Source organism: Nicotiana sylvestris, chromosome 8 (assembly GCF_000393655.2).
Source record: "Nicotiana sylvestris chromosome 8, ASM39365v2, whole genome shotgun sequence".
NCBI lineage: Eukaryota > Viridiplantae > Streptophyta > Magnoliopsida > Solanales > Solanaceae > Nicotiana > Nicotiana sylvestris.
This window is the reverse complement of record NC_091064.1, coordinates 4,943,373-4,969,652: the sequence shown is the minus strand read 5'-3', so window position 1 is coordinate 4,969,652 and position 26,280 is coordinate 4,943,373. Positions and strand designations below refer to the sequence as shown.

At 33.6% G+C, this 26,280-nt stretch overlaps 3 protein-coding genes across 3 annotated transcripts; 1 reads left to right on the top strand and 2 right to left on the bottom strand.

The window, feature by feature from the left end:
• The first annotated feature begins 580 nt into the window (after positions 1-580).
• LOC104212235 (uncharacterized) lies at positions 581-3,940 on the top strand. Its single transcript, XM_009761455.2, has 2 exons — positions 581-1,054; positions 3,407-3,940. Exons 1-2 carry the CDS (start codon positions 775-777, stop codon positions 3,679-3,681), a joined length of 555 nt encoding a protein of 184 aa, XP_009759757.1. The 5' UTR covers positions 581-774; the 3' UTR covers positions 3,682-3,940.
• Positions 3,941-4,586: 646 nt separating this feature from the next.
• On the bottom strand, positions 4,587-8,138 carry LOC104212234 (receptor-like protein kinase THESEUS 1). The gene has a single exon (XM_009761454.2). The coding sequence runs from the start codon at positions 7,462-7,464 to the stop codon at positions 4,948-4,950; it is 2,517 nt and encodes an 838-aa protein (XP_009759756.1). The 5' UTR covers positions 7,465-8,138; the 3' UTR covers positions 4,587-4,947.
• Positions 8,139-14,080: 5,942 nt separating this feature from the next.
• On the bottom strand, positions 14,081-14,617 carry LOC104212233 (uncharacterized). Its single transcript, XM_009761453.2, has one exon. The coding sequence runs from the start codon at positions 14,303-14,305 to the stop codon at positions 14,099-14,101; it is 207 nt and encodes a 68-aa protein (XP_009759755.1). The 5' UTR covers positions 14,306-14,617; the 3' UTR covers positions 14,081-14,098.
• Between the last annotated feature and the right edge of the window lie 11,663 nt (positions 14,618-26,280).

Here is a 26,280-nt window from a genome sequence, read left to right as displayed (position 1 = left end):
AGGAAGCTTATTTACAACGGAGTACTAAATGAACATCCATAATATAATATATTTATAACAGGCTCAAATTTATTACTCCTTATATAGTCTGTTTTTTGGTGACCAGCAGTACTGCTGTTAATCTAATTGATTGTAGATTTGTAGTAGATAACATACACAGTCAAATTCTTTTACAACACTATCGCTGATATTTTTTGGCTGATGTAGTAAAGTGCGGTTATAGATAATATATATATTACAATATAACATGAAAAATTAATTCAAAACACATTTGAATATTATAATAAAATATTGTTATAAATAATGACTGTTATAGAAAGATTTAATATTTATATTTAAGTCTTCAATAATAAATTGTTTAGGGTCATTGTTTAAGGATTTTGAGTAATTAATTCCAACAATTTATCGTTTGATTGATCGCCCAAAAAAAAAAGTACTGAATAATTAGTGGTGGGAATAATTAATGATATTAAATAATAAATACATTAAGTTATAAATCTTTGTGTTATATTTAAAGATAAAAATATCCTTTTAAAAGCAAGTACTTAATGCATACATGGCAATATCCATATTATTAATAACTGCATTTTTTTATTTATTAATTCTGACATGAAACTACTCCTTGAGGGCAGATTGATTATCCGAATTTGAATATTAATTTTGATATAAAATCTAAGATTACATTTACGTGATAATATACAAACAGAAAATCAATTTTTATTTAGACAGAAAGAGCAGCTAAGAGCAAAATTATTGTGGGACAGCGGGTAAGTAATGGGCATTTTAGATGAACTCCGAGCAGCCGCCGGCAAACTTTTGAACCGGAAAGTTCAACAGAAATCGTCAGACGCATGCGCGTTACAAGGCAAGTACAGTGCCAGTATTACATCGGCCGTTTCCAAAATCGACGGTTCCGTCAAATATGACGGCGCTCAAAAGACGGATGATTACGTTTTTTACCCTGACGGCCGTGAAAAGATCGGCCGAATTCTCTCAAAGCTCACGAAATTTGCCGTCGTCTCTGCCGTAGACGAATCTCTTAAAACCGTCGCTGGTCAGAATCCTCTCTCCCTCTCTCTCTCTCACACACACACATACACACACACTTTTTCTCTTTCTAGTATGCGCAATATAGGAGTTTTGAATTATGCGTTGTTTATTACAGATAGAGTTAAAGTTAATTTATCTCTGATTTTTGATGTTGGAATTACTATGTGTTTTTCGAGTTTATATTGTAATATTGCTGAGGTTAAGCTGTACTATATGCGAAATTAGGTGTGTTTCTGAATCTTTAGCATTGTATCCCGCTCCTAAGTTTTTTACTGGTTCAGCATGATGCAATATGAGGGGAAAGTTATATAGTAGTATTATACTCACAAGATATTGTTCCGTGGTAGCTTAGTAGCTGTGATATTAGTATATTTTAGCTTTGATACTGCCTTCGGTTTCAATTATGCATATAATTAGTGGAGAATTTTAGGTTATATGCACTTGTGTAAAAATAGTTACAAAATTAGGTCATTTATAAGGTAATAACAGTTAAATTCTACTATAAGCATTAATTGATAACATGATAAAAATAGTAAGTAACATGCTATTAGGGGTGGAGTTAGGTTGGTGTAAAGGGTTCAATTGATTACTCTTTGCCAAAAACTAATACTGTGCAAATAAATTGTTGAATCTCTTGATGCAAGGAGAAATTCTTGTTGTAGTGATAAAGGGGGTTCAAAATTTACTTTAGGTCACAGGTTCAATTCACATGTGTGACATTGCCATATTTTTTGGAATCTCCTCTTACAAATTCTTGGCTACGCTGCTGCCTGCTATAGTAGGTCAATCTACACCAATGGTGTAAAAAATCTGTACATCATCAGTGTGTATGACTTATATCCTTTTTGAATATTTATAGATAAACTAGGTTCGCATGCATCGCCGCAGAGAAGGATGTAGAGTCTACACTAGTAATTCGCGTCCACTGAGTTAATCCGCCTTTGAGTGGAAGCCGTTTCTGCTGCGAAATGCTGTATGTGATGCATCTAAGACCAATTACTAACTTAGCATGTCCATTTGCTGATTTGATCGCACTGCAAAGTGGTGTAACCCTTGGTAAGGTAGACTTTGAAATTTGATCACCTTCTAGTAGTGCAGTGTTTGTTATGTTTTTGCACTGGATTACTTCAATTCTATTCCAGCCTTCACAGGCTTCACGTGTTCTCCATTGGAGAAAAAGGAGGGGGAACTTGGAAGTGACCCTTGCAAGTTGCAAGACCGTCCTTTATGATATAGAACTCTAGCATTTGAGTGATTGCCATCGACTGGTCCATTTTGGTGATGTACTATCTTTTTGATGTACTGTAGATGGAGTATGGCCTTTATTGTGTGGACTAAAGTAGTAGCTAAACTTACATGTATGACGCCTCATGCTAAGGCTTCCATGAGTTTCACACACCTAAATTTCCGTACTTTGCCCTTATAGTTTCTTCATTCTTGTTGACTATAGAATCGACTTTCCTGAGTTCTCAAATCATCTTTTAATAAGTTTATATGTCCTTTGTGCTCAAGTAATAATGGTTAACTGAAAGAAAGAAACAAATAAAAGGAAAAAGAAGTGTACTAGCTCTCTACAACATTTGTAATGAAACATGCGGAGCTTTTTTCCCAAGCAGTAAGGCTAGTTAACTGAGAGTTTTGCCCCTAGGACTCTAGTTCAATGGCAAAGTTATACATTGCAGGATGTGTAGTAGGCGCACATAATCCCTCCTTTTTTCCACGTTAACATGACGCATTATAATCCCACCTAATTCCAACGATCTAAAATCGAAAGAACCACTCTTTGGGTTTCTTTGAAGATCCTTATCAATATTGGGGACCTGACATGTTTGGATTTGGGTAATACAAACAGCTGATTCCTGCGAGTATTTCTTGGTGTATATGGTCAGAAAGGAACAACATATGTTTTGAAGGTTTATCAACTCCAAATCATTCCCTCAAGGCTAGATGTCTTTTGTATCTTTATAGTTGGCATTACCTTTCCCCCTTAGATTCTCCTGACAACTTTTTGAACTTCGTTAGCTCCCTGGTACTAGAATAGTCTTTTTGTAATTGAGCTAACAGTGTCTTTTTTGCTTCCATAACTTTTGTATTATTATGCATCTTCGTGATGCCAGCAATGAAATTTATTATTACTTCATAAAAAAAAAACAGCTGATTGTTGACCCTTTTGGAGTTGGCTATGCTTGATATTATATTCTCAATATCTCATTGATGGTTGTGACTCAAGAACACTGTCTGCTAGGAGTACACATCTTATGATGATTGATGGATATCACTAACACTGACCTCGAACATTTATGTACTTTTTCATTGATATACCAAATGGATTTTCATATGCTTATCATTTCTGCAGGTGGCAGTAATATTACCAAGGAAAGATTGAAGGACCAACCGCCTTCGCGTGCTTCTAGTAGAGCTGAGAAACAAGATGTTACTGTTATGATGGAGGAGATGCAGGCAAAGATGGAGAAACTTCAGGATGACATGAATAACACGAAGCAACAAAATGAGGTGTCAACTAAATGTATCACGGGGTTGGAGTCCTTTGAGTTCTCTGATGAGCCTATCAAGAGTTCAGCTCCTTCAAGATCTAATAGAAAAAAGGTTTTCATTCGCTCTCGGCTGTAGAAATCATGATATCTTGTCTTGGAATCTGCAATGTTCATCTTTCATAGTATGTCAGTCCTGCTTCTGTAAATTTTTTGCTTTCAGGCAATCTAGTTGTATAATACAAAGTAATTATCAAGTACAATAAGAAAATGTTAAACTGGTCTCTATTGTGCAAGCTAGTGTCCTTTGTACCAAGTAATTGCCAACTCTTAGATATGCTGTAATGAGCTCCAATAATTTCTTTTATCAGTGGATATGTCGCTTACAGAGAATCAAAGTTTTATTACACTAGAGCACTTAAGCTCTGGGTGTGATGTCTTCATTGTACAGTTTTAGTATGTGTTCTTAAACAAATTGGTTTGAAGGCGCCCAAACGTGTGGCCTACTAGTTAAAGTGGATAAGACCCGAGGAAATCAGGGTTTATAGGACTTCCCATCTTTGTCATCTGTCTAAACCATGGAGGGTAGAGTTACCCCTTACATGTGCCGGTGAAAGGTAGCAAGTATCCCATGGATTATTCGAGTTATGCAAAAGACTGGCTTGGAGGCCGCCATCATTTAAGACTAAATTATCTTTTCCTAGAAACTTATGTAAAAGTGACAGCAGTAAACTGATTTAAATAAGGGGCAAAGAATTTTAAGTGAGAAATGGTGTTATTATTAGGCCAAGTGTGCATTGAAGGAAATAGTACAAGCATATATTTATTGAACAATAAAGAAACCAATCAGTCATTCATGAACGATAAAATATTTCAGATGTTGAGAAGCTGAAAATTTGGCTTTATGGAGAATAGAAAAAGATACGAAATGATAATCTGAACTATATCAAGAGGAAGTCAAAAACAGAATTTCCAACAATCAATTTACCAGCTATAATCATTGCATTAGTGCAGACAGAAGAAATGAAATATAACAAACAGAAGCACTTCAATCAGAAGATAATTTAGCTGAAAAATAGCAGCTTAATATAGTTATCTATGAATATATATAACTCTATATTGCTTTTACAAATACATATTCATGACTATAACTATGAATAAAGAGGGCATCTGTATCACCTATGTAACAATGGAAACAATGCTACAACTTGCAGTATTTGAAGAACAAATTTCAAAGAATACAATAGGTTGAACTAAACATTTATACTGCATACTCAATCACTCAGTACTATTAATATAAAGATTTTGAAATCATATCCACTTTCCCTTGAATCCATGAAATAAGAATTTTTGGGATGTCAAGTGGCCGAGACCTGAAAGCACGTACACGAGGGAGTATTTATTCTCATCTTCCCCGCGGATTTACTAACTGAGAAAAAACAGCATTATTAGCAGCATCCCCTGCATCATCATCTGTTTTTGAGTTAATCCCTTCAATCTTGCTAACACTCTTGTCGAATGGCTCGACTGGTGTTAATGGTATACCAGGTATATGGTTTGTACTGTTATCATCGGGCTCTGCTAGTGCTGATGAGGCTTCTTCAAGTTGAAGAGCATATTCCAAGTTCCACAGCACGTCCCCCATCGAAGGTCTATCAACTCCGTGCTCAGCCAAACACTTTGCAGCTGTCTCCCCGAACTTTTTCAGGGCAGCTGGATTCACCTTCCCCTCGAGGTTTGTGTCCATTATCCGATCCAACATGCCTTTCTTTTGCCAAATCATAGCCCACTCGGCTATATTAACTTGCTCGCGTGGGAGCACTGGATTTAATGCAGGTCTGGTGCAGAGAACTTCCATTAGGACAACACCAAATGAATAAACATCTGATTTCTCTGTAAGCTGTTGCCTTCTGAAGTATTCAGGATCAAGGTATCCAAAACTACCCTTAACGGCGGTGCTGACGTGTGTCTGATCAAGAGCCGGTCCAGCTTTAGAAAGACCAAAGTCAGCAACTTTAGCTACAAAGTTCTCATCCAAGAGTATGTTGGTAGTTTTCACATCGCGGTGAATGATGCTCTGAGCTGCACCGGTGTGGAGATAATGCAGCCCCTTGGCAGCACCAATACAAATCTCAAGACGCTGCTTCCACGAGAGAGGTGGGAGATCCGTTCCATAAAGATGGCTTCGGAGAGGGCCATTTGCCATATATTCATAAACCAGAATCATTTCTGACATTTCATCACAGTAACCAATCAAAGACACAAGGTGACGATGGCGAAGTTTGGATAACATTTCAATCTCAGTTTGAAATTCAGCTAAACCTTGTTCAGATCCTTGGTTTCCTCTTTTAATAGCAAGTCTAGTCCCATCTTCTAGTGTTCCTTTATAGACCCTACCAAAACCACCAACACCAAGAAGCAAACTTTCATCAAATTTGTTAGTTGAATCCAATATTTCTTGGAAACTAAAGAATCGTCCAACATTTGGTGAAGCCAAGGAGATGTAGCTTGCTCGAGAAATTGTAGACATTTTTGTCAAACTTAAAGAGTTTCCATACAACGGAGGAAGCCACGAGTGCCTTTGGTTGGAAGTCTTTGATCTGCGGGCTATAAAGAAGCAACAACACAACCCGATAAACGCCAATGCAGCTGATGCTCCCAAGGCGAAACCAAGAATGATACCTATCTTGCTCTTTTTGTGAGACAACACAAGAAAAGTCTCAACAGATTGAACCCCATTAAAGCTTCTGGCTTCATTACTGATCTTCATGATTTCCAGTCCATTCATAATTGCATTTATATAATCAGCACTCGTGTCTGGACCAACACTAACTTTCAGCATACTTGAATTCACTGAAGAATTAGAGACGAAATCTTTGTATAAAGGTACGTCCAAATTACCAGCTAAGTTTGACAAGTCTATGTCCAATAGAGCAATGTCATCATTAACATATAAGTTGAACAGAAGAGCGTTCAAAGATTCGCTCACAATATCACAAAAATGTACACGGATGAAGTACATGAAGTTTGGATCAACGGTGAAGATCCACGTGATATTGAAATTCACATTAGGTACATTTGCATCTCCCATTGTTTCAGCAGTAGCGTAAACCCAATTTGGTGCTATTTCAGGAGTCATAGTAGCTGGATATTTTATACTTGACGGACTAACTGAAGCACTTACTGCAGAGCTGTTAATGTGCAGGTACTTCGCGTCATTCTCCCACGTTCTTCCCAACGTGTCGTTTTGAGCAGTAAGATGAGGACCTCCCATATTTAGACGATAAACAGTTTCGAGGGCTAGTCCTGAAAGGCCATTGAAAGGCGCTAAGGGAGATAAAGCGACTGCTTGATCTGGAATCAACTCATCAGGGACGGATACAACTTCAATGGCGTTTATAAATGCAACGGAGTTGTTTGAAGGGATTAAAGCAAGAGTCAAGCTATCTGAATCAACGTTGATGGCATATTCCTTAAAGAGGTACGAACCATTATAACTCTTGAAACTGAAATTGTTCAACAGAACAAAATTTTCTGTGACAACCGTCATTGAGGCAGACGTTAAGTTGTGCCCCGGAAGAGGATAGAAGTAGAGACGGACCCAATGTCGCCCTTCTTGCTTTATATCAAACTTAAAAACTGTCGTCCTATGGAAAATTCTCGCGGACTGATAAATTGAAGACGGAGCAGTAGTATTCGACGTGGCAGAAACAGAATTTTCCTTAGTTTCTAAAGAAACTGAAGGATGGAGTGTATCAGGAACATATGTCTGGCCAATATAAGTCACATTTTGTGAAGATCCACATGCAATCAAATAGTTATCAGTAGGAGTAAAAACAGCATTAGAATCCTGAGTCAAAAAACTTGACACTACTAATACTAGAACTAAAGGTATCAAATGCATTGTTCTCAAATTTACCATCCTAAGGAGCCAACTATTATACACAATAAACTCCAATTCTCCTAGAAAATTTGCAGTCCAAAGGCCACCTAAGTACTATTGAGAATCAACAATTCTAGCATTGCAGATCTTACTTATCTATCTAGAGAAAACACAAGAGAAAAAAATCTTGAAATAGAAAAAAGCTTTCTTGACTGACAAAACACAAGAAACTACCAATAAACTATGGCTACCACCAAATTCAGAAAAAATAGTGTCAAGACAAGAACTGAGCTTTTCCACTACCTGTAGCTTTTTTTTCCCTAAAGCTAACAACTTTCCTCAAACTGCAAATTGGAAATGCCGGCTTTGGCTTTGGCTTTGGTCCAGTGGTAAGAACACGTGACGTGTGGGTTAGGTGAATGTCACAGATTCAACCCCTACTGCGGCAAACAGAGGTATTTAAGTAGAGAAAGGTAGAGGGAAGTGTCTATTATCCACTGATTTTCGAACCGTACACTATTACTTGGCGATTTCTTGATTATATATTAAAGAAAAAAGAAGACTGCAGATTGGAAATGTGTGTATGAACCAGTAGAAAGAAAGCAACAAAACTTGTTATTTAGTGTAACTCTGGCATGAAAACATTTGCATTTCTTGAATTTGTTACAATGAAAACATAAGAAAAAAGAGCTTTTTAGTGGCAACTCAATTCCACAGCTAGCTCTTAACAAGATGTGGATTGGGTTGTCATTTTACAAGGATAGCAAATGGAAATTAAGGGGACCCACAGAAATGAATTTCCAAGCCCCACTCCATTGCCCAATTGCGAGCAACAGCTGTTTTCAAGAAACAATAGTGGTTTGATTGTGATAGTACATCTTTAGAAAGATTGGAATGTAATAACAGAAAGCACCGAATGATCATTAAAATTAATGTACTATTATTATCGTACATTAGTTTTAATGATCACTTGAAAACTTTAATGGCGCTTTCTCCTAATGATACAAACAGCATAGTATATGCTCCGGTAGCGAAACCAGGAATGTCGCCTATGGTGTTCAAACTTGAAAGAGGTAAAAAAATATTTCGACAAAGAGTGTTCAATATATGTTATATACCTCTAAAACCTAATATTTTACCTATATACGTAGTGTAATTTTCCGACAAAGTGTAGCTTCGACCCCGATACGCTCGTAAATTCTCATGCAAAGCCTAATTAAATACTCCTTCTATCACAATTTATACGATGATATTTGAACGTGGAGTTTCATAAACTATAGTTTAAAAGAAGTCATAGATATTTGTGTGTAGCTATAAATTATCTCAGTAAGATAAAATGAACATTTTAAAATTAAATTATTACTAATGTAAAATTGCGTCATTGATTTTTAGTTCTGATTAAAAAGAAAAAATATCACATAAATTGATACGTAAGGAAGTTATTATGAGTCATATATTTAGGTTTTGCATGAGAATTTATGAGCATATAGTAACCTATTTGTATCATTAGGACTAATTTTAATTTTTCTTACCCTACTGCCTTGTTGGGACCCGATTCTACGCGGCTTTTTGGAGATGCAGATGAGACAATTGTCATGGCTTTGTTTGGCGGGGCGGCTAATAATCATCTGATATTCGGAACTCATTAACACATAAATTTGTGCCACGTGTGTACCCATTAAAGGAAAACATGTTTTCTATCCGGAGCTTTTTTAATTTCCGAGGCTCAAAGCTAAAACCTCTCGTTAAATGTAGATGTAAAACAAAAATAAAAAATAAAGAGCGAATAATTTAACAAATTTGAATTCTTAAAAGTTGAGAAGGTTGTATAGCGATTAAATAATGTCATTCATTTTGTAATGAAGCAAGATGGAAAGATTGTCATAGAATAAAAACGGGGGGAATACTATTTTTTCAATAAAACAACATATAAATAATGAAATATATGCGCCCTAAGTTTACAGTTGTATATATAAAAAGCACAATTAAATACGAACTAACCAATTCCTCAAAAAGAAAATCTTATTATTTAATAATTAGAATATTATTTTTACTCTTCTTGCAACTCCTAATTGTTTGTTAATAAGTTACAGTTAAGTTGTCTACACCGATCATATGTTAAGCTCTTTGAGAGTTGAAAACATTTCTTATCTCATCTGTCTCATACTATAAAAAGAAAATCTATTATTCCATAAAATGAAATAAAATAAAATAAATTTTTATCTGTCACTAAAAAAGAAGAAAAATAATTACGTCTCCATAAGGAAACTCATTAAATAGGTCTTTCGGGTCATCTTTTAAGTACCGGCAAAGTTGTATTTGTTAAGACTGAAAAAAATCAGGTGTCCGAAACTAGTAACGCAAATCTTAACAATGATAAATCTGATAATAAATGAGAAATATACCAAAAGAGACATAAATATATAACGTGGTTCGGTCAACTGACTTACATTCACGGCAGAGATAAGGAATCCACTATATAAAAGAGAGTACAAAATATCGAGAGAACAATCTCAGAGGCAAATCAAACAAATAGTTGAAAGTCTATTTTATAGATACATTGACGGTGCACGAAACTTAAACCCTTTCTATTATCTACCGCACAAATGCACATGGCCACCAAAAATAGCGGTCCCCATAATGCTTCCTTTTGTATATTTCTGTGTTCTTCATGCCATCCATTAAAAAAAATGCTCTCGTTATACATTTGGTCCATCCATGTTATTATTGACTAACGATTCAATTTTTATTTGGCTCATCCACGTCATTGTCGTTAGTCAATAATGGTATGGATGGGCCAAATGTATAACGGCAGTAGCATGAAATGAACATTTTTTTAATGGATGACATGGATAGACCATTTCTAAAAGTTGAGTGACATTTTTAGACTTTTCCGTTCTTTTTATAATTATTTTATTATTTTCGAAAGTATTTAAGGAGTAAAAGCCTATAGGCAAAGATAATTATGTCAGTCCGCCAAAATATTTTAACATTTTTCACATATCTATAGTTATTTTTTGGGTCAGTTTTTTTTTCAGTCACGTATCTATAGTTTCGGAAACAGCCTATCTACGGAAGAAATTCAAAAATAGCCAGATTTATAAGTGGTCATTCAAAAATAGCCACAGTTTCAAAAGTAATCGAAATTTAACCACTTTTTATGTAAAGATAAATCTGAACGAAAACACTGTTCAAACTCCGAAAAATAATCCAGCATAATATACTGGAGTTCCAGCATAAGTATACTGGAACTCCAGCATATTATAATGAAGTTCCAGCATAAGTATACTGGAACTCCAGCATAAATACTGGAGTTCCAGCATAATATACCGGTCCAACATAATATGCTGGAAGTTCATACAAAGGTGCACCGATCTCCAGTATATTATGCTGGACCGATCCCTGTTGCAGCAAAATAATGACTATTTTTCAATGACTTTGCAAACGCTGGCTATTTTTGATTGACCTATCCGAAAACTAGCTAGCCCGTGCTATTTTTACCCTATCTACCTCCACAAGGTAGGGGTAAGGTATTACATATTATCCTCTTCATACCCCACAATATGAGAATATGCTGGATATGTTGTTGTTGATGTAGTCACGTATCTATAATAACTTAATTAACTATCGGATTTAAGTAGAAGCAAATAAGTGTATTTCGAAAATGAAATTAATAATTTTGTTCACGGAGGAATTGCAGAAACTCGATCATATATATATATATGTATATATATATATATATATATATATATATATATATATATATATATATATATATATATATATATGAATGTACCAAAAATAGCTAGCAATACTCCTATTTATAATAGTAAAAAAACTAATTTTGACAAGAACTCGAAAAGTCTATTCCTATAAGAATTTGATTATAAATCTTAATTAAACACGTACTAAACAAATATCAAAATCATAAATAAAGTTTAGACATGAATTCATCACTAGCTCAAACGTAACCAGCCACTTATATATACCGAAGGCCTTATGAATCTAAAAGATTCTCATCATTACTATTCAATAATCAGGATCGTAGTATAAAAGTCGATTTACTTAATGCATGTAGGGATTTATAAAGAAGTAATTTTACTTTTAGATAGAGGGTAATTTGGTCATTTGGTAATTAAAGGATATTTTAGTAAATTAACATTACACTTAGGCGTTCACACTTATAATATAGTATGGGTGACTTTTCTTCTTTGAAGCATTCAGAGAAAATCAAGATTGGCTTAGTCGGATCTTGCCGGGCAATTGCCTTTTTTCCACAAGAGATTGCTCTCTTCCGCTTTTTCATTTCTTTTTTTTTTCTTTTTTCTGGGAGTCTAATATGAGATGTATAACGTGCTCATACTCATCCATTAGGATGTTCCCCCTTCAAGAGCTCCGCTATATATATATATATATATATATATATATATATATATATATATATATATATATATATATATATATAACTACAAGAAAAGTGCAAATTACCTGGAGATTTTACCTGGGGATTTTTTCCGCAGACATTTCCTACGACTTTTCATGCGAAAATATGAAATTCCTAATTTTAGAATATTTCACTTGCGAATTTTTTTTTCCCCGGGAAAATCCCTAGGTAAATTTGGCGACATTATGCGCAAAAATTTACTTGGGGAATTATTTGAAAAATTAATCTGCAAGTATTGTTTTTATAGGTAAATCTGCAAGTAATGAACAAAAATAAATTCCTTTGTCACTTCGCAAGAAAATCCCTAGGTAAATTTACCTGCGGATTTAGCTAGGAATACTTACTTGGGTATTTACCTAGGGATATATTTACCTATGATATTACTTGGGGATTTTTATTATGTGAATTTAGCTGGAAATTTATTTTTTAAGGATTTTTTTACTTGGAGAATTACCTGAGTATTTTATTATTCCGGATTTACTTGAGAACTCTTTTTTTGGAGGATTTATGTGGAGATTATGCTGGAAATAAATTTTTAAAAATATATTGAAGAAATTAAAATTATAATAATTAGAAAATGCTACTGATATCACAAGTGAATGTTATTTTTAAACATTTAGTTCCTTTATCGAGTCAAATAAATTATTATGCAATAATCTCACTCTAAAAAGGTGTTGAAAAGAAAAGGGATTAAAGCAACAATATTGATAGAATTGTTAATAAAATTATCATATTTAGTTAATTTATTTATTGTTGGCAATGTCATACATCTTTTCTAAAGATAAATGCAGTTAGAACTTAATCTCATACAAGGATTATAGATGTAATTTTTTTGGATTGAATATTACAAAAGAATGACACCAGTTACTAATTGAATAATAAATTAATTATCCTAAATACAACTATTGTTGAGCTAATATCAGTAGAAAATATATTTAATTTGGTGTTGTTGAATAATTTTAAGTATAACTTTTTAGTAGAAAAAATATTTAGCTACAGTTATCATTGTATGAAGTTATAATATTATTGAAGTAGCTAAATCTTTTGTTCGCGTTATAATTGGCAAAATATTTTTTATCAATTGCTTAATTATATAAAATGTGTTTAATTCTTGTTTAGAAATATTATTACATAAAGATTTTATTCAAGGTATATAAATGTTTCATTATCAGTTTTTGTTTTTATTTAAGACTTCTAATTTTTAAAATTGTATTCTTGTTCTTTTTCTTGAAAGAAAAAAATACAGTTTTGAACAGTCAATAAATTTTTAAAGAAACAATCATAATTCAATCCACCCGGCTATACTTGAATAAAAATTTTGTTTTGTGAATTTTGGAATTCATACTCACGATATCTTTCTTTAAAAAAAAATGAAAAAATATATATAAGTTTCATCTTGATTTAGTGAATTGAAAAATTATGAAAGAAATGGCTTAGGTTTCTCCCACACCAGATAGAGACAATAAGATATGAGCATTCGATTTATCAAGAAGCATTCGATTTTCCAGAAGTTTGAACAACAAAATTAATCATATAATACTTTCACTAAATAAATATAAATAATAGTAGTCAACGAAGGAATTAAATTAAATATAACAATAAAAATAATTAAGGGATCTTTTCGCAAACATTTTCCAAAGATTCCTTACGAATTTAATTGCGGATTTTCATAGGGGAAAATCTACAGGAAATTCCTTTTTCTCATAAATTTTTACCAAAAGTTTCTTGCGGATATTTAGTTTTTCTTGCAACAAAATCCGTAGGTAATTTACACACGGATTCAAAATTCCCAGGTAAGTTACATGGGGATTTTAAAATCCGCAGATAATAGTTACCTACGAAGGTTTTTCCATCGGAATTTTTTTCGTACAAAAATCTGTAGAAAACTGAATTACCTGCGAATTTTTCTGAATAATCCCTAAGAAAATCCCCATGTAATTCGTTATTTTCTTGTAGTATATATGTATGTATGTTTCATCCTAAGTCCTAACTTCATGAAGAGGAATGTTGGAACAACAGTAAAGTTGTTTTCAAGTAACGGTAAAGTTATCTTGAACACCGGTAAAATTATTCGAGCTTTTGAATCACCTATTTATACTTACAGTATGATAGCCTACCTACATCACTCATGTTGAGGTGCAATCCTTTCCCAAATCCTACGTGAATGCGAAATGCTTTGTTCTCCGGAAGCACAGAAAAGAAAGAGCTATATTAAGAAATGATTGTTAATTATCTGTAAGATTTGAGAATGGCACCACAGAAACTACAGACAATAGCCTTCCAAGACTTGAAGTAAAAGGGGATATAACAAAATCTGGTGGCAGTGCGCATATCAGCAACTTTAGCACCATGGCCGCACCTCGAACACGAGCCAGCCACCGGTTTACTCCGCCTCATCATCCTCTTCTGGTCTACTAGAAAGCAAAAACATACCATTATTTACGTTTAAAGGTCAGCTTCGATTCTCCCCCCGACAATCAAGCTGCACTTCCTTCTAAACAAGTGGCTGAGAGTTAGCAAGCAACCTTGGCCGGCCTAGTTAAAGGTCAGCTTCGATTCTAGGTAAAGATCCGCCCGTTCCTATTCCATCCGTTCAACATTCTATCAAAGTATTCTCCCCTAGCCGTACTTCAACCAGCTGCTTTTTTGCTATATACAAAATATCAAATGGAAGAGAAAATTATTCAGAAAGCTTTTGTTGGTTTTCCTTGGCCAAATATCAAAGGAGATTGTTGGAGTCACCTTGGATATTCCAAATAAAGTGCTCTCTTATAGGATATAGAGAGAGAGAGTTAAATTTTAGAGTCATGGGCGAAGCTACATGTGGTAAAAGGTGGTCAGTTAATTACACTGCGTATATAGGTAAAATATTACATTTTAGAGGTATATAATATATATTGAACACTTTTTCTCGGAGATGTTTTTCACTTCTTTCAAGTTTGAACACCCTTTGAGTAAATTCCTGGTTTTGCAACTGTTTAGAGTAATATATATATATATTTTTATACTATCAAGTTCAGACAACGTATAATAACTGATAATTGAATATAAGTAATAATTTTGATTTGATGACCTAAAAAATTGTAGAATAATTTGCTATAATTAATTAAAAATATTATTAACGTAAAAGTTCTTTGCACTACTAAGGTATATATAGATCAAATCTATAATATATTACTTCTTTTATTTTAAATTATGTAATAATATTTGATTGACCAAACATTTAAAAAAAAATCGAACTTGTAATCTTAAACATACTTTTATAAGCAATAAATGCATGCCATTTAAGGTAAATTAAAAAATTTAAAGTTTTAATTATTCCAAATTATAAAAAGGAATTCATTAAATTAAAGTAGCTAGTGCCACATAAAATAAAATGAGTGTCACATATGGATATCTCTCTTCTTCTTCTTGAGCCGAGGGTCTATCAGAAATAGCCTCTCTATCTCTCGGGGTAGGAGTAAGGTCTGTATATACACTATCCTCCTCAGATTCTACTAGTAGAATTACATTGGGTCGTTATTGTTATTGTCATGTATAGATATGATTCTTTTACCTTTAATTATAGATCTCAATTGTGAGCCTTGAGTATGAAAAAATTTCTAATAGGACGTATTTTTTCATTTAATTGGCCATACACGATGCGCATCTGGATTAACTAGCACCCATAAGCGAGTATCAGATATCGAGTAGGAAAAAAAAAAAGAGAATGAAAATTTGAACTTGGCAGCTTCCAACCCAGCGTTGATTGCCACGTAAAGGGAATTCTAGAAATTGATTAGACTTTTGAAGAATGAACTAAAAGGTGCTGATTATGCCATATGTCCACTTCACAGTTGGGAGATGTGTGTATTTTGATGTTTAATTAATGAAGTGCTTGCTGTGCCATTGAAGTGTTTTTTCTTATGTTTCATTTTTCATTATCGTTTGGGAACTTTGGAGCAACAGTAAAGTTATTTCGTATGACTAGTATATGGTATGCGTTTAAGTCATAGAAATAGCCACTAATGATTGCATTTAGATATGCTGCTTATAGCACACCCCTTAGTTGTGACACTTCTTCGGACCCTGCCTAAATGAAATTATACTTCATGCATCGGGCGCCCTTTCCTGCTTCAAGCGTTTTTTCTTATGTTCCATTTTTCATTATCGTTGAATTAGGGGAGCTTTGGAGCAACAGTAAAGTTGTTTCCGTATGACTTATATGTTAGGCGTTCGAGTCATAGATGTAGCCACTAATGTTTGCATTTAGGTAGGCTGTTTATATCACACTCCTTAGTTGTGGGCCCTTCCCCCGACCCTACGTAAATGCATGATACTTCATGCATCGGGCTGCCCTTTCTTGCTTCAAGCGCTTTTTCTTATGTTCCATTTTTCATTATCGTTGAAGGGGAGCTTTGGAGCAACAATAAGGTTGTTTCCGTATGACTTATACGTTATGCGTTTGAGTCATAGAAGTAGCCACTAATACTTTCATTTAGATAGGTTGTCTACATCACACTCCTTAGTTGTGGGCTTTCCCCGGACCCTAAGTAATACAAGATACTTCATGCATCGGGTTACCCTTTCCTGCTTCAAGCATTTTTTCTTATGTTCCATTTTACATTATTGTTGAACGGGAGCTTTGGAGCAACAGTAAAGTCGTTTCCGTATGACTTATATGTTATGCGTTCGAGTTATAGAAGTAGCCACCAATGCTTGCATTTAGATAGACTGTCTACATCACACCCTTTAGTTGCGGCCCTGGTCCTGCCTAAATGTAAGATACTTCATGCATCGGGTTGCCCTTTCCTGCTTCAATTTTTTTTTTATGTTCCATTTTACTTTATGTTGTAAAAATTATATTACATTTTGTATTTAATTTATTCCGAGTGTAGAATCCATAAATTTCTTCTCAGTTAAAAATATAGAAAGCTATTTAGGTTCTCTCTGAAACGAGGCATGCAAGGGAACTACGAAAAAGTTTTGAAAGTTACAAAGGAAGGAAACTTTTAATACTTTTATTTTTCTTTTTATTTCTCATAATATTGTTCTGAAAAAAAAAATTGAGTAAAATATTCAATAAAAATTCATATAGCATAGCCCAACTTATTAGAGGTAGAAGTGTAGTTGTGTTGTAGAATCTATATATTTCTCTTTCATATTAAAACTATCACAAAGTTTTCAAGATTTTTACAAGATAAAAAAATAAAAATAAAAATAAAAATAAAAATATCTATAATAGTGCAGCAAAGAAGAACCTACAAGATAGACAGATTGGTAGTTAGTGGCCAGCCTATTTAATGGACATGCCTAACATGTCCCTAGTCAATATGTCAAATTTCTGAAATCAAATTAACTTTAATTTCTTATATTCTTAATACATTTATTGATAATTGATTTAGCAAATTGAAGAATCATGAATAATAAAATAAAAATTTTAAAATAATTTTTAAGAAGTAAGAAATATTAATGCTATATTAAAAGGAGGTAGTGGACAATGATATTAAGCCAAACGATGCGCTAAAAATATAATATTGATAGTATAATAATACTTTAAAAAATAAAAAGTTATACAATGATCATATGGTTAGTTTTTCTTTAATTTCATATGGATTTAATTAATAAAATATTGTATGGAGAAGTAAGGTGCCAGTTGGAATTCTATTAACACAACATGATATAATATTACTAAAAAGATAAATTATAATTTAAAATGCTTAATATTTTTGGCGCATAGATTCTAATACTAGTTTATTGAACATGCCTAACATGTCCCTAGGCAATATGTCAAACTTCTAATATTAAATTAACTATAATTTCTTTTATATCCTTTGTGGAAAGGGGCATGAGTAAAAAAATGGAGACTGAAGAAGACAGAAACCTTGCACTACTATTTATATTTAAAAATAATTTAATTTTAAATTTTTTATTTGTCCTTATTGTCATGTTTTTATAGCCACAAAAATGCATAACTTATTCCAAACCATAATCAACTAACATGAAAAGAAGTACCAAAGTCGACACTAATTTTTATTTTTTGCCGGAGTTGGGGCGGGGCGGGGTGGGGGGCAGGTACATATATAAGAGAAAGGAAAATGGAAGGGGTATTATCAATTTTAGCCCGCGTCAAAAACTATTTATATTTGATAGCTGAAAACGTGTATAAATTTTATATAATTTTTGTATATAAAGTACAGAATGTGTCCGTGTATGTGTATATATACAAATTTTATACATTTTATACATTTTTTCGGCTATTATTTTTATAGCGGCTATACAGTGTCATTTTTCCAAAATAAAATATCCTTAATGAAGTTCTAAATTTTAGCTTTCAACTATAGTCATTAATTTCATACTACATGTTTAATTCGATTTGGCAGATTTGGCCATTTTAGTCGCCAAGAGGTCCCTAGTCTTCATATTAGCTAAGTAATTAATTAAAGATAGTTGAACTTTGAGCCTAACAAGTGTTCTAAAATAGTAGGATTGAAAGATAATTAGACTAAGCAACGTGCCCTATGCATTTACTGCTACTCTCGTTTATTCATTAGCTGTCTGCCAACTGACAAATCCTAGCAGTGTTAGGCAAAAGCTTTCTGGATTATATTATAAATGTTAGTATCAAATTGCTACTTTTGAAAGATTTGAAAAGTGGTTAGTTATGTAAAAAATCCCCTTTCAATTTGAATAAAATATAGATTCATGCATGAATTTGGGCTTATTTATTAGCTTGGCCCGAGAAGAAATGACACCAGGTAGTCGTAAAAATAGCACGGGCTAGCCAGTTTTCGGATTGGTCATTCAAAAATAACCAACGTTTGCAGAGTCATTGAAAAATAGCCACTATTTTGCTACAATGGGGTCCGGTCCAGCATAATATACTGGAGATCGGTGCACCTGTGCATGAACTCCCAACATATTATGCTGAAACTCCAACACGTGGAAAGTTCCAGCATAATATATCGGAGATTGGAGCATTGTATATGAACTTCCAGCATATTATGCCGGATCGGTATATTATATTGTAACTCCAGTATGTTATGCTGGAGTTCCAGTATACTTATGCTGGAACTCCATTATAATATACTAGTATACTGGAATTCAAGTATATTATGCTGGAGTATTTTCGGATTTTGAACAGTATTTTCGTTCAGATTTATCTTTATATGAAAAGTGGCTAAATTTTGATTACTTTTGAAACTGTGCCTATTTTTGAATGACCACTTGTAAATCTAGTTATTTTTTAATTTCTCCCCAGGTAGTCACTCTAAAAGGCTGTTATTTAGAAATTAACCAACTAGTCTTGAATTTTAGTTTTTAGTTTAATTTTTTGGGACACAAATATCCTAAATTGTCCTGAAATAATAAATTTTGGTTCAAATTTTCAAAGCTAATTCCTAAATAGCAGTCCTAAACATGGCTATTTGTAGATGGAATTCCTTGTCCAATGAGTCTTTGCTAGACTATTACGTTCTAGGCTTTTTAAGGCCTATCAAGATGTCTGAAATTTGGGAGAAATTCAAAAATAGCCAGATTTACAACGGGTCGTTCAAAAATAACCCAGTTTCAAAAGTAATCGAAATTTAGCCACTTTTCATGTAAAGATAAATCTAAGCGAAAACACTGTTCAAAACCCGAAAATACGCCAGTATATTATGCTGGAGTTCCAGCATAAGTATATTTAAACTCCACTATATTATACTGGAGTTCTAGGTAAACGCTGGCTATTTTTGAATGACCAGTCCGAAAACTGGCTATATCGTGCTATTTTGTCCTGAAATTTTGTCTACAAAAGGTATATTCTGAGCCAATGATCATTCCATTAAAAAAAATAAAGTATGAATAAAAGGTTATTTCACTATATGAAATTACATCATTTTTTTGGGGCTCCCAAATTTTCTTTTAGAATTCTCATTACCAACGTTAAACAAATTGATTGATTCATCGTAATTTGATTGAAAGGGGTCTAGTCCACTAGTCCAGTATTAAATTCAAAAGAAAACATAATCAAGTAACGCGATTGGGCTAACTACATTGCATGAGGAGGCAATTAGGCAAAACGGAATTGGGCCAGGAAAATGCTATTCCTCCATCATGAGATTTACAACAGTAGAGAAATTAACTTAAATAGTCGTAAGTCTAAACTAATAACCGATAAATATATGTTATACATAGTTAGTATATAAAATATATATGTTTATATATATATTGATTAGGGAATATAAATATTTTTGGTCGAGCGGCAAATTATATTAAAAAGCCCTTTACAGTATGAACCCTGAAATGGAGGAGAAACCAACGAAAAGCCATGATAATAACAATAATAACCACCACAACAATACACAATAATCAACTGCTCTCGCTGAGAACAATTAATTAGCGCAAGTTTCGGTCAAATCGAGTCTTGAAACTCAACAAAATCGAAAGAGGAAAACAAACTAGGTTTTTTTTCTCTTTTCCTTTTTAGATCCGAAATTGGAGAAGTTTGGTGGGGGATTTTGGGGAAATTGATAGGGGATTAGGGTTAAGGCGGAGTTGGAGAGTGTAGGGTGTGAGTTTGGGATTGTTTGGACGGTGGGTGGCGGCGGCAAGGGCTTAGGAATCCTACGGCGGCTAGGGTTTGGTTGGGTGATGGAGATGAAGAGAATGGGGGGAGTTCTGGGGGTTGGGGGAGGGGTCAGTTAGGATAGTTAAAAGGAGTGGAGTCCCAGCCATTAGATCATAATTGATCAGTGGCTGGGATCATTTGGGGAAAAACGGGGTCGTTGGCTAAAGGGGTGGGGCTCCTTTTCTCGTTTTCTCTGTCTCGTTTTTTTTTCTTTTTTTTCTTTTAATTAAAATTCCTAATCAAATTAATTAAGCACCTAAATTAATTCCTAAATCAAATCTAATTTATGGAATTGAACCTAACATCTATTTCTAATATTTGAATAATTAATTAATTTAAAACTAATGAAAGAAAATTACTAATTTAAAACTAAAAGCTAAAAATGTAAAATAACAATTATTTTTTGTAATTTGTATTTAATGTAATTAATAAATAACTTAAATCCTAAAAATGCAAATAAAAATCTAAAATATAATGCATGAATTTTTTTAACATTTTGTGGTATTTTCTTATAATTTTAATATATTAAATATGAAACTAAAATGCAAACAACATTAACAAGGATTTCCTGAAAATTCTATAAAAATTAAAATAATTAGAAAAATCTATTTTTTGTTGTAAATTTAATAAGAATATTTTTAGTCGGGCAAAAATCACGTGCTCACAACGGGTAATCAAACACCACCTACAAGGTGGAAGTTTGGGTCGTCCACCATGGGAGCAGATGCTGACCTACATTGCGAGTTGAGGGGTCACGGGACCCCGTTAACCTCATCAAATAATATATATATATATATATATATATATATATATATATATATATATATATATATATATATATAGAGAGAGAGAGAGAGAGAGAGAGAGAGAGGCTGACCTACATTGCGAGTTGAGGGGTCACGGGACCCCGTTAACCTCATCAAATACTCTGTATATATATATATATATATATATATATATATATATATATATATATATATACATATATGCATGAACCCTTAAATATTTTGCTTGTGCTCCCAAGCACAAAAGGGCTAGCTGGGGAAGTGGTCCACTTAGGTGCTCAAGTTCCGTTCTTTGCTGATTATCACGGGTTCGAAACCAAGTTTTAACCTTTCCTCCTCCTTTCTTTCTTGGTTTTTCTTCTCCTTCCTAGAGGGTGTTTGACTTTGGATTGGCTTATTTTAAGTGCTTATTGGCTTTTAAGCACTTTTTTAGTTTGTGTGGTGTTTGACAATGATAAAAGTGCTTAAAAGCACTTATTTTTAGGCATAAAAAGTATAAAAATAAGCCAAAAGTTGGGTATTACCAGCTTATGACTTTTAGCTTAAAAGCTACTTTTTATAAGCCAATCCAAACACCCTCCTATTTTGTTCTACTCTAGTCCTTTCTAATTTATACTTAATAGCAATTTATATTTTTTTTTTAATTCAATTATAGTTTAATGCTAACACATAACAGTCAACTTCATTAATTTTTCTTTTTCGAATCCCTCCCCTAAAATAAAAGCCTCAAATTGCAACTTATTGCTCCACAAATAGAAAAATATAAATTCTTCTGCCACAAGCTTCTTCAACAATCACTTTGTCTCCGACTCGATAAGGCAACTAAGAGTTTGAAACTCTTCTTTAGTTCTTTGACTACTAACATACCATTAATCTTGATTTCTTGAGTAAATTTTGGATAATTTAAAGTCTGAACGCCATTTTGATCACTGACTCCCTTTTTTATATTAATAGACTAGAAACTTTAAAGTATGAAATATGGTTAATCAAATACATTCTCTTCCCATAACATCCATTTTGCGAAGAAATCTCTCTTTGTTCAGTGATTTCTTTTTCTTTAGAACTTCCTTTTGTTTATACTTGGAGGATAAGTCATCATAATTATTAAGTTTTCAAAGAGTTGAAAGCCGAATTTTATCGCTAGTGACTAGTATACAATGGTTCCCCATCGTGCTCAGATCCTGGGTCCGCCTCTGCTGTCGGAGCTACCTTGAATCCCTAGGTTTGATTCAAATTGTCCTATTAATCAATCAATTCTGAAATTAAATTTGATTTGCTTATTCTTATTCATATAGGAGAATAACAAATTTTACCAATGTATTTGTTGTTACTTGGATCTTGGTTCTCCTATGGAAGATGCATCATGGATTCAGCGACAGAGCCAATTTTTTTTATTAACGAGTCAAAATTTAAAGTAATCACACCGAGAAGACAATAAGATTAAGCGTATTATATATATACATAAAAGATTATTTACCGATCTATATAGCATAGTTTTCCAGCGAACATGACAATGATGGCTCCTCCACTACGTAAAACCATAACTGAAGATCAAGGTTCAGGAGAAGGGCTAGTTCAAGAGAAAACTAAAGTAGGTACATGCACTATTTTCAGTTTGGACAACAAGACATATTTTATTATCTGCTATACTATATTATACATTTTTCGTACACTTTTTTTTGGTAGGAAAGATAATCTGCATTAAACATAAATAGAATAACTACAGAGAGGGGGATGCAGATGCATCCATATGAGAGTTATTTGATATGCGAGAATTAGAAGTAGCATCAGTAGCTATCTATTACAAAAGAGCTATTGAAAGCAGCCATGCACTGATCATCTGAGTTGTTATCCACAAAGTCGTGATCTGTGTCTTCCAGTTGTTGTAATAAGCATGTTGTTTTCCTTGTACGAGTTACTCCAGCTTGGTCGTTTTGCAAAAAAAGTTTGAACAAAATCCGGTGGTTCTTCAAAAAATAATGGTTTATCAGAGATTGGTAATTTGCATCCAGCTTTCGCTAAACCATCAACCACCTTATTGCCCTCCCTGTAGATGTGTTCTACTGTCACATTATGCAATTGGTCCAGGAGGTGCCTGCAGTCATCGATAAAGTTAGCATAAACCATATTATCATTTTGTAACATATGTAGTACCTGCAGAGCATCAATATTTATTTTCAGTGGAACCAAACTGTATTTATGCGCCAATTCCAAGCCAGTGAATAGTGCCTTAAATTCTGCTTGGATGGTGTTTGCATTGTCCTAGTTACCAGCAAACCCTATGATCCAACGTCCATGATAGTCGCGTGTAACACCTCCTATACCTGCTTTTCTAGTCGATGATAACACTGCCCCATCCATGTTTAATTTATTAAAATTTGGCTTAGGAGGTATTCATTTAATATGTTGCTTTGCATAATTCTTTTTCAAAGATAATTTTACAGCGAAGTAAGTGAATTCCAGTGCGCTGTTAATAATTTGCTTAAGATAAACTCTCTTTTTAACGTTGTTAAAAAGATTAATGTTACGATTTAGTCAAATGTGCCATAAGGTGTAAGAAATAAAGGTTTGAGCATTAGCAAGGTGAGGCATTTGGTTGATGGTTTTAGTTATTAGCTTACTTAGCCATTGAGTTGGGTGTGAGTTTGGAAGAATGGTATTAGTAGTGTGACTTATTCCCAATTGATGCCATATGTTAACTATGTACGGATAATGTAGAAATAGATGAATGGTAGATTCTGGGTGTGTGTGGCATATTTGACATTGATCAGTTGATGTTACTCCAATGTGGTTTAGGTATTTTGTTGTTAGTAATTTATCGTGCATTATAAGCCAAAGAAATATTTTTAGTTTTAGAGGTATTTGTATCTTCCAAATCCAATCGTAAGGAGGTGTTTGCATGCAACTTTAGTTCATGTTGAAGTAGTTTTGAGTATATTGATTTGGTAGTGAAATTGCCCTTATTGGAGATTCCCCAATAGATAGTGTCCACTTTTTGAGTGTATGTTGGAACATTGATCCTATTTATTAGGTTTCTAATATGATGGTGAATTTGAAAAGGTATATCTTCCCAATTCCAAGTGTGTTGGTGTCTATAGGTTGCAAAATTATGGCTAGTATGGTATGAAGGGATTGGACCAATTAGTAAAGAACGTAATGTGGTGTTCGGAGCAATCCATGCCTCATTCCAAAAATTTAATGTAGAGTGGGTACCTAAATTCCATTGAATTCCCAGTTGACATTTACCCCAACCTCTAATAATGTTGTTCTAAGTGCTTGAAGAGTTTGCAAGAAGACATTTGTTTTTATATTTATGTATAAGAGTCTGAGCCCATAATTGAGTAGAGGAGTGAAAAACCCTCCATGCTAATCCAACCAGTATAGCCTCATTCTTTAAAAGTAGCCTCTGTATACCTAGACCTCCTAAATATTTTGGCATAGTAACTGTTTTCCAATTAACTAGGTGGATCCTTCTTTTTTGTTGAGTAGTTCCCCATAGGAAATTACGCATGTACTGGTCCATTTTATGCAAAATTTGTTTATGGATAGCTATGTATTGCATTATGTGGTTAGATAAAGCACTAATGGTTGATTTAATGAGAGTAATTCTTCCCGAAAAGGATAGGAATTTGGTTTTCCACCCCGCAAGTCTAGCCTTAAAGTTGTCTAGCAAAAATTGGAAACCAGACTTGATAGGTCTTTGTTGGCCTGACAGCTGTGTAAAAGTATTGAGAATATCAATTATGGAGTGACAATTTTTGTCATTTACTTTTGAAAGAAGGATGATGTCGTTAGCAAAGAATAAATGTGAGAGTTGAGGTCCATTTTGGGAGATTTGTATTGATTTCCATAACAGGTAATCGATCGATTGAAATATGGTTATTGAGAGTCTTTCTAAGCACATTATAAAGATATATGGAGATAGAGGATCACCTTGGCGTATACCCCTAGATGGTTTAAAGAAGTCCGTGCGTGATTCATTGACTAGGACAGATACGGAAGATGTTGTGATGCACAACATTATTAAGCTAATGAGTTTTGTTGGTAAGTTAAAATATTGAAATGTATTTTTGATAAACGACCATTCTAGCTTGTCAAAAGCTTTTTCCAAATCTAATTTTAACATCATTGTCCCATTTGCCTTTTTTTTTTTTTTGAAATGGGTAAGTATTTCTTGGACAAGGATGACATTGTTTGAAGCACGTTTACCTTGTTGGAAGCTTGATTGTGTAGGTCCGATTATCTTATGAACGAAGGGTTTTAGTCTGTTAACAATAATTTTAGTGATCAATTTATAAATGGCATTGCAAAGGCTTATGGGACGATATTGCGTGATTTCTACAGCATTCTTTACTTTGGGGATAAGACACAAATAAGTGTTGTTTATTTCTTCAGGAATTTTTCCTTGATTGAAAGCGTCGTAACAGCAGGTGATAAGTGGCTGACGGACTTCATTCCAATATTTTTGGAAAAATTAAGGGTGTAGGCCATTTGGCCCTGGTGACTTAAAAGGTTGAAATGAGTTTAGTGCATTTTTAATTTCTATTAATCTCAAAGGTTGTATCATTTCATGTTGGTCTTTCATAGGTTAAATAATTATGCATAGGGGAATGATCTCTTATTTGATGTGAAAGAGATTGTTGTGTTGTGAACAAATTGGTGTAGTATTGATAAATTTGATCCTGAATTTCAATTGGGTCACAAGTCCAGTTCCCTACAGTGTCTTTTAAAGCATTTATATAATTCCGTCTTCGTCGATGTAATGTGGACATGTGAAAAAATTTCGTGTTAGCATCTCCTTCGTTTAGCCACTGTATCCTTGATTTTAATTTCCAAAAGTCTTCCTCTTGTCTAAGTATAGTACTGAATTCATTATTTAATTGAATCTCAAGGTTTTGCAAGAAATTACTTGTATGATAGTGTATGGATTATTGAATCCCATTGAGTCTAGCTAGTATTTTTCTTTTTTCGAGCAAAAAGATTACCAAAAATGTGTTTGTGAGTAAGGTACATTTTTCGTACACTTGCAAATACGG

Excerpts from the sequence above, each read along its gene's own strand:
- LOC104212235 (XM_009761455.2), top strand. The coding sequence starts at position 775 with ATGGGCATTTTAGATGAACTCCGAGCAGCCGCCGGCAAACTTTTGAAC. Across the intron at positions 1,055-3,406 it reads ATCTCTTAAAACCGTCGCTG|GTGGCAGTAATATTACCAAG; the intron begins GTCAGAATCCTC and ends TCATTTCTGCAG.
- LOC104212234 (XM_009761454.2), bottom strand. The coding sequence starts at position 7,464 with ATGGTAAATTTGAGAACAATGCATTTGATACCTTTAGTTCTAGTATTA.
- LOC104212233 (XM_009761453.2), bottom strand. The coding sequence starts at position 14,305 with ATGGTATGTTTTTGCTTTCTAGTAGACCAGAAGAGGATGATGAGGCGG.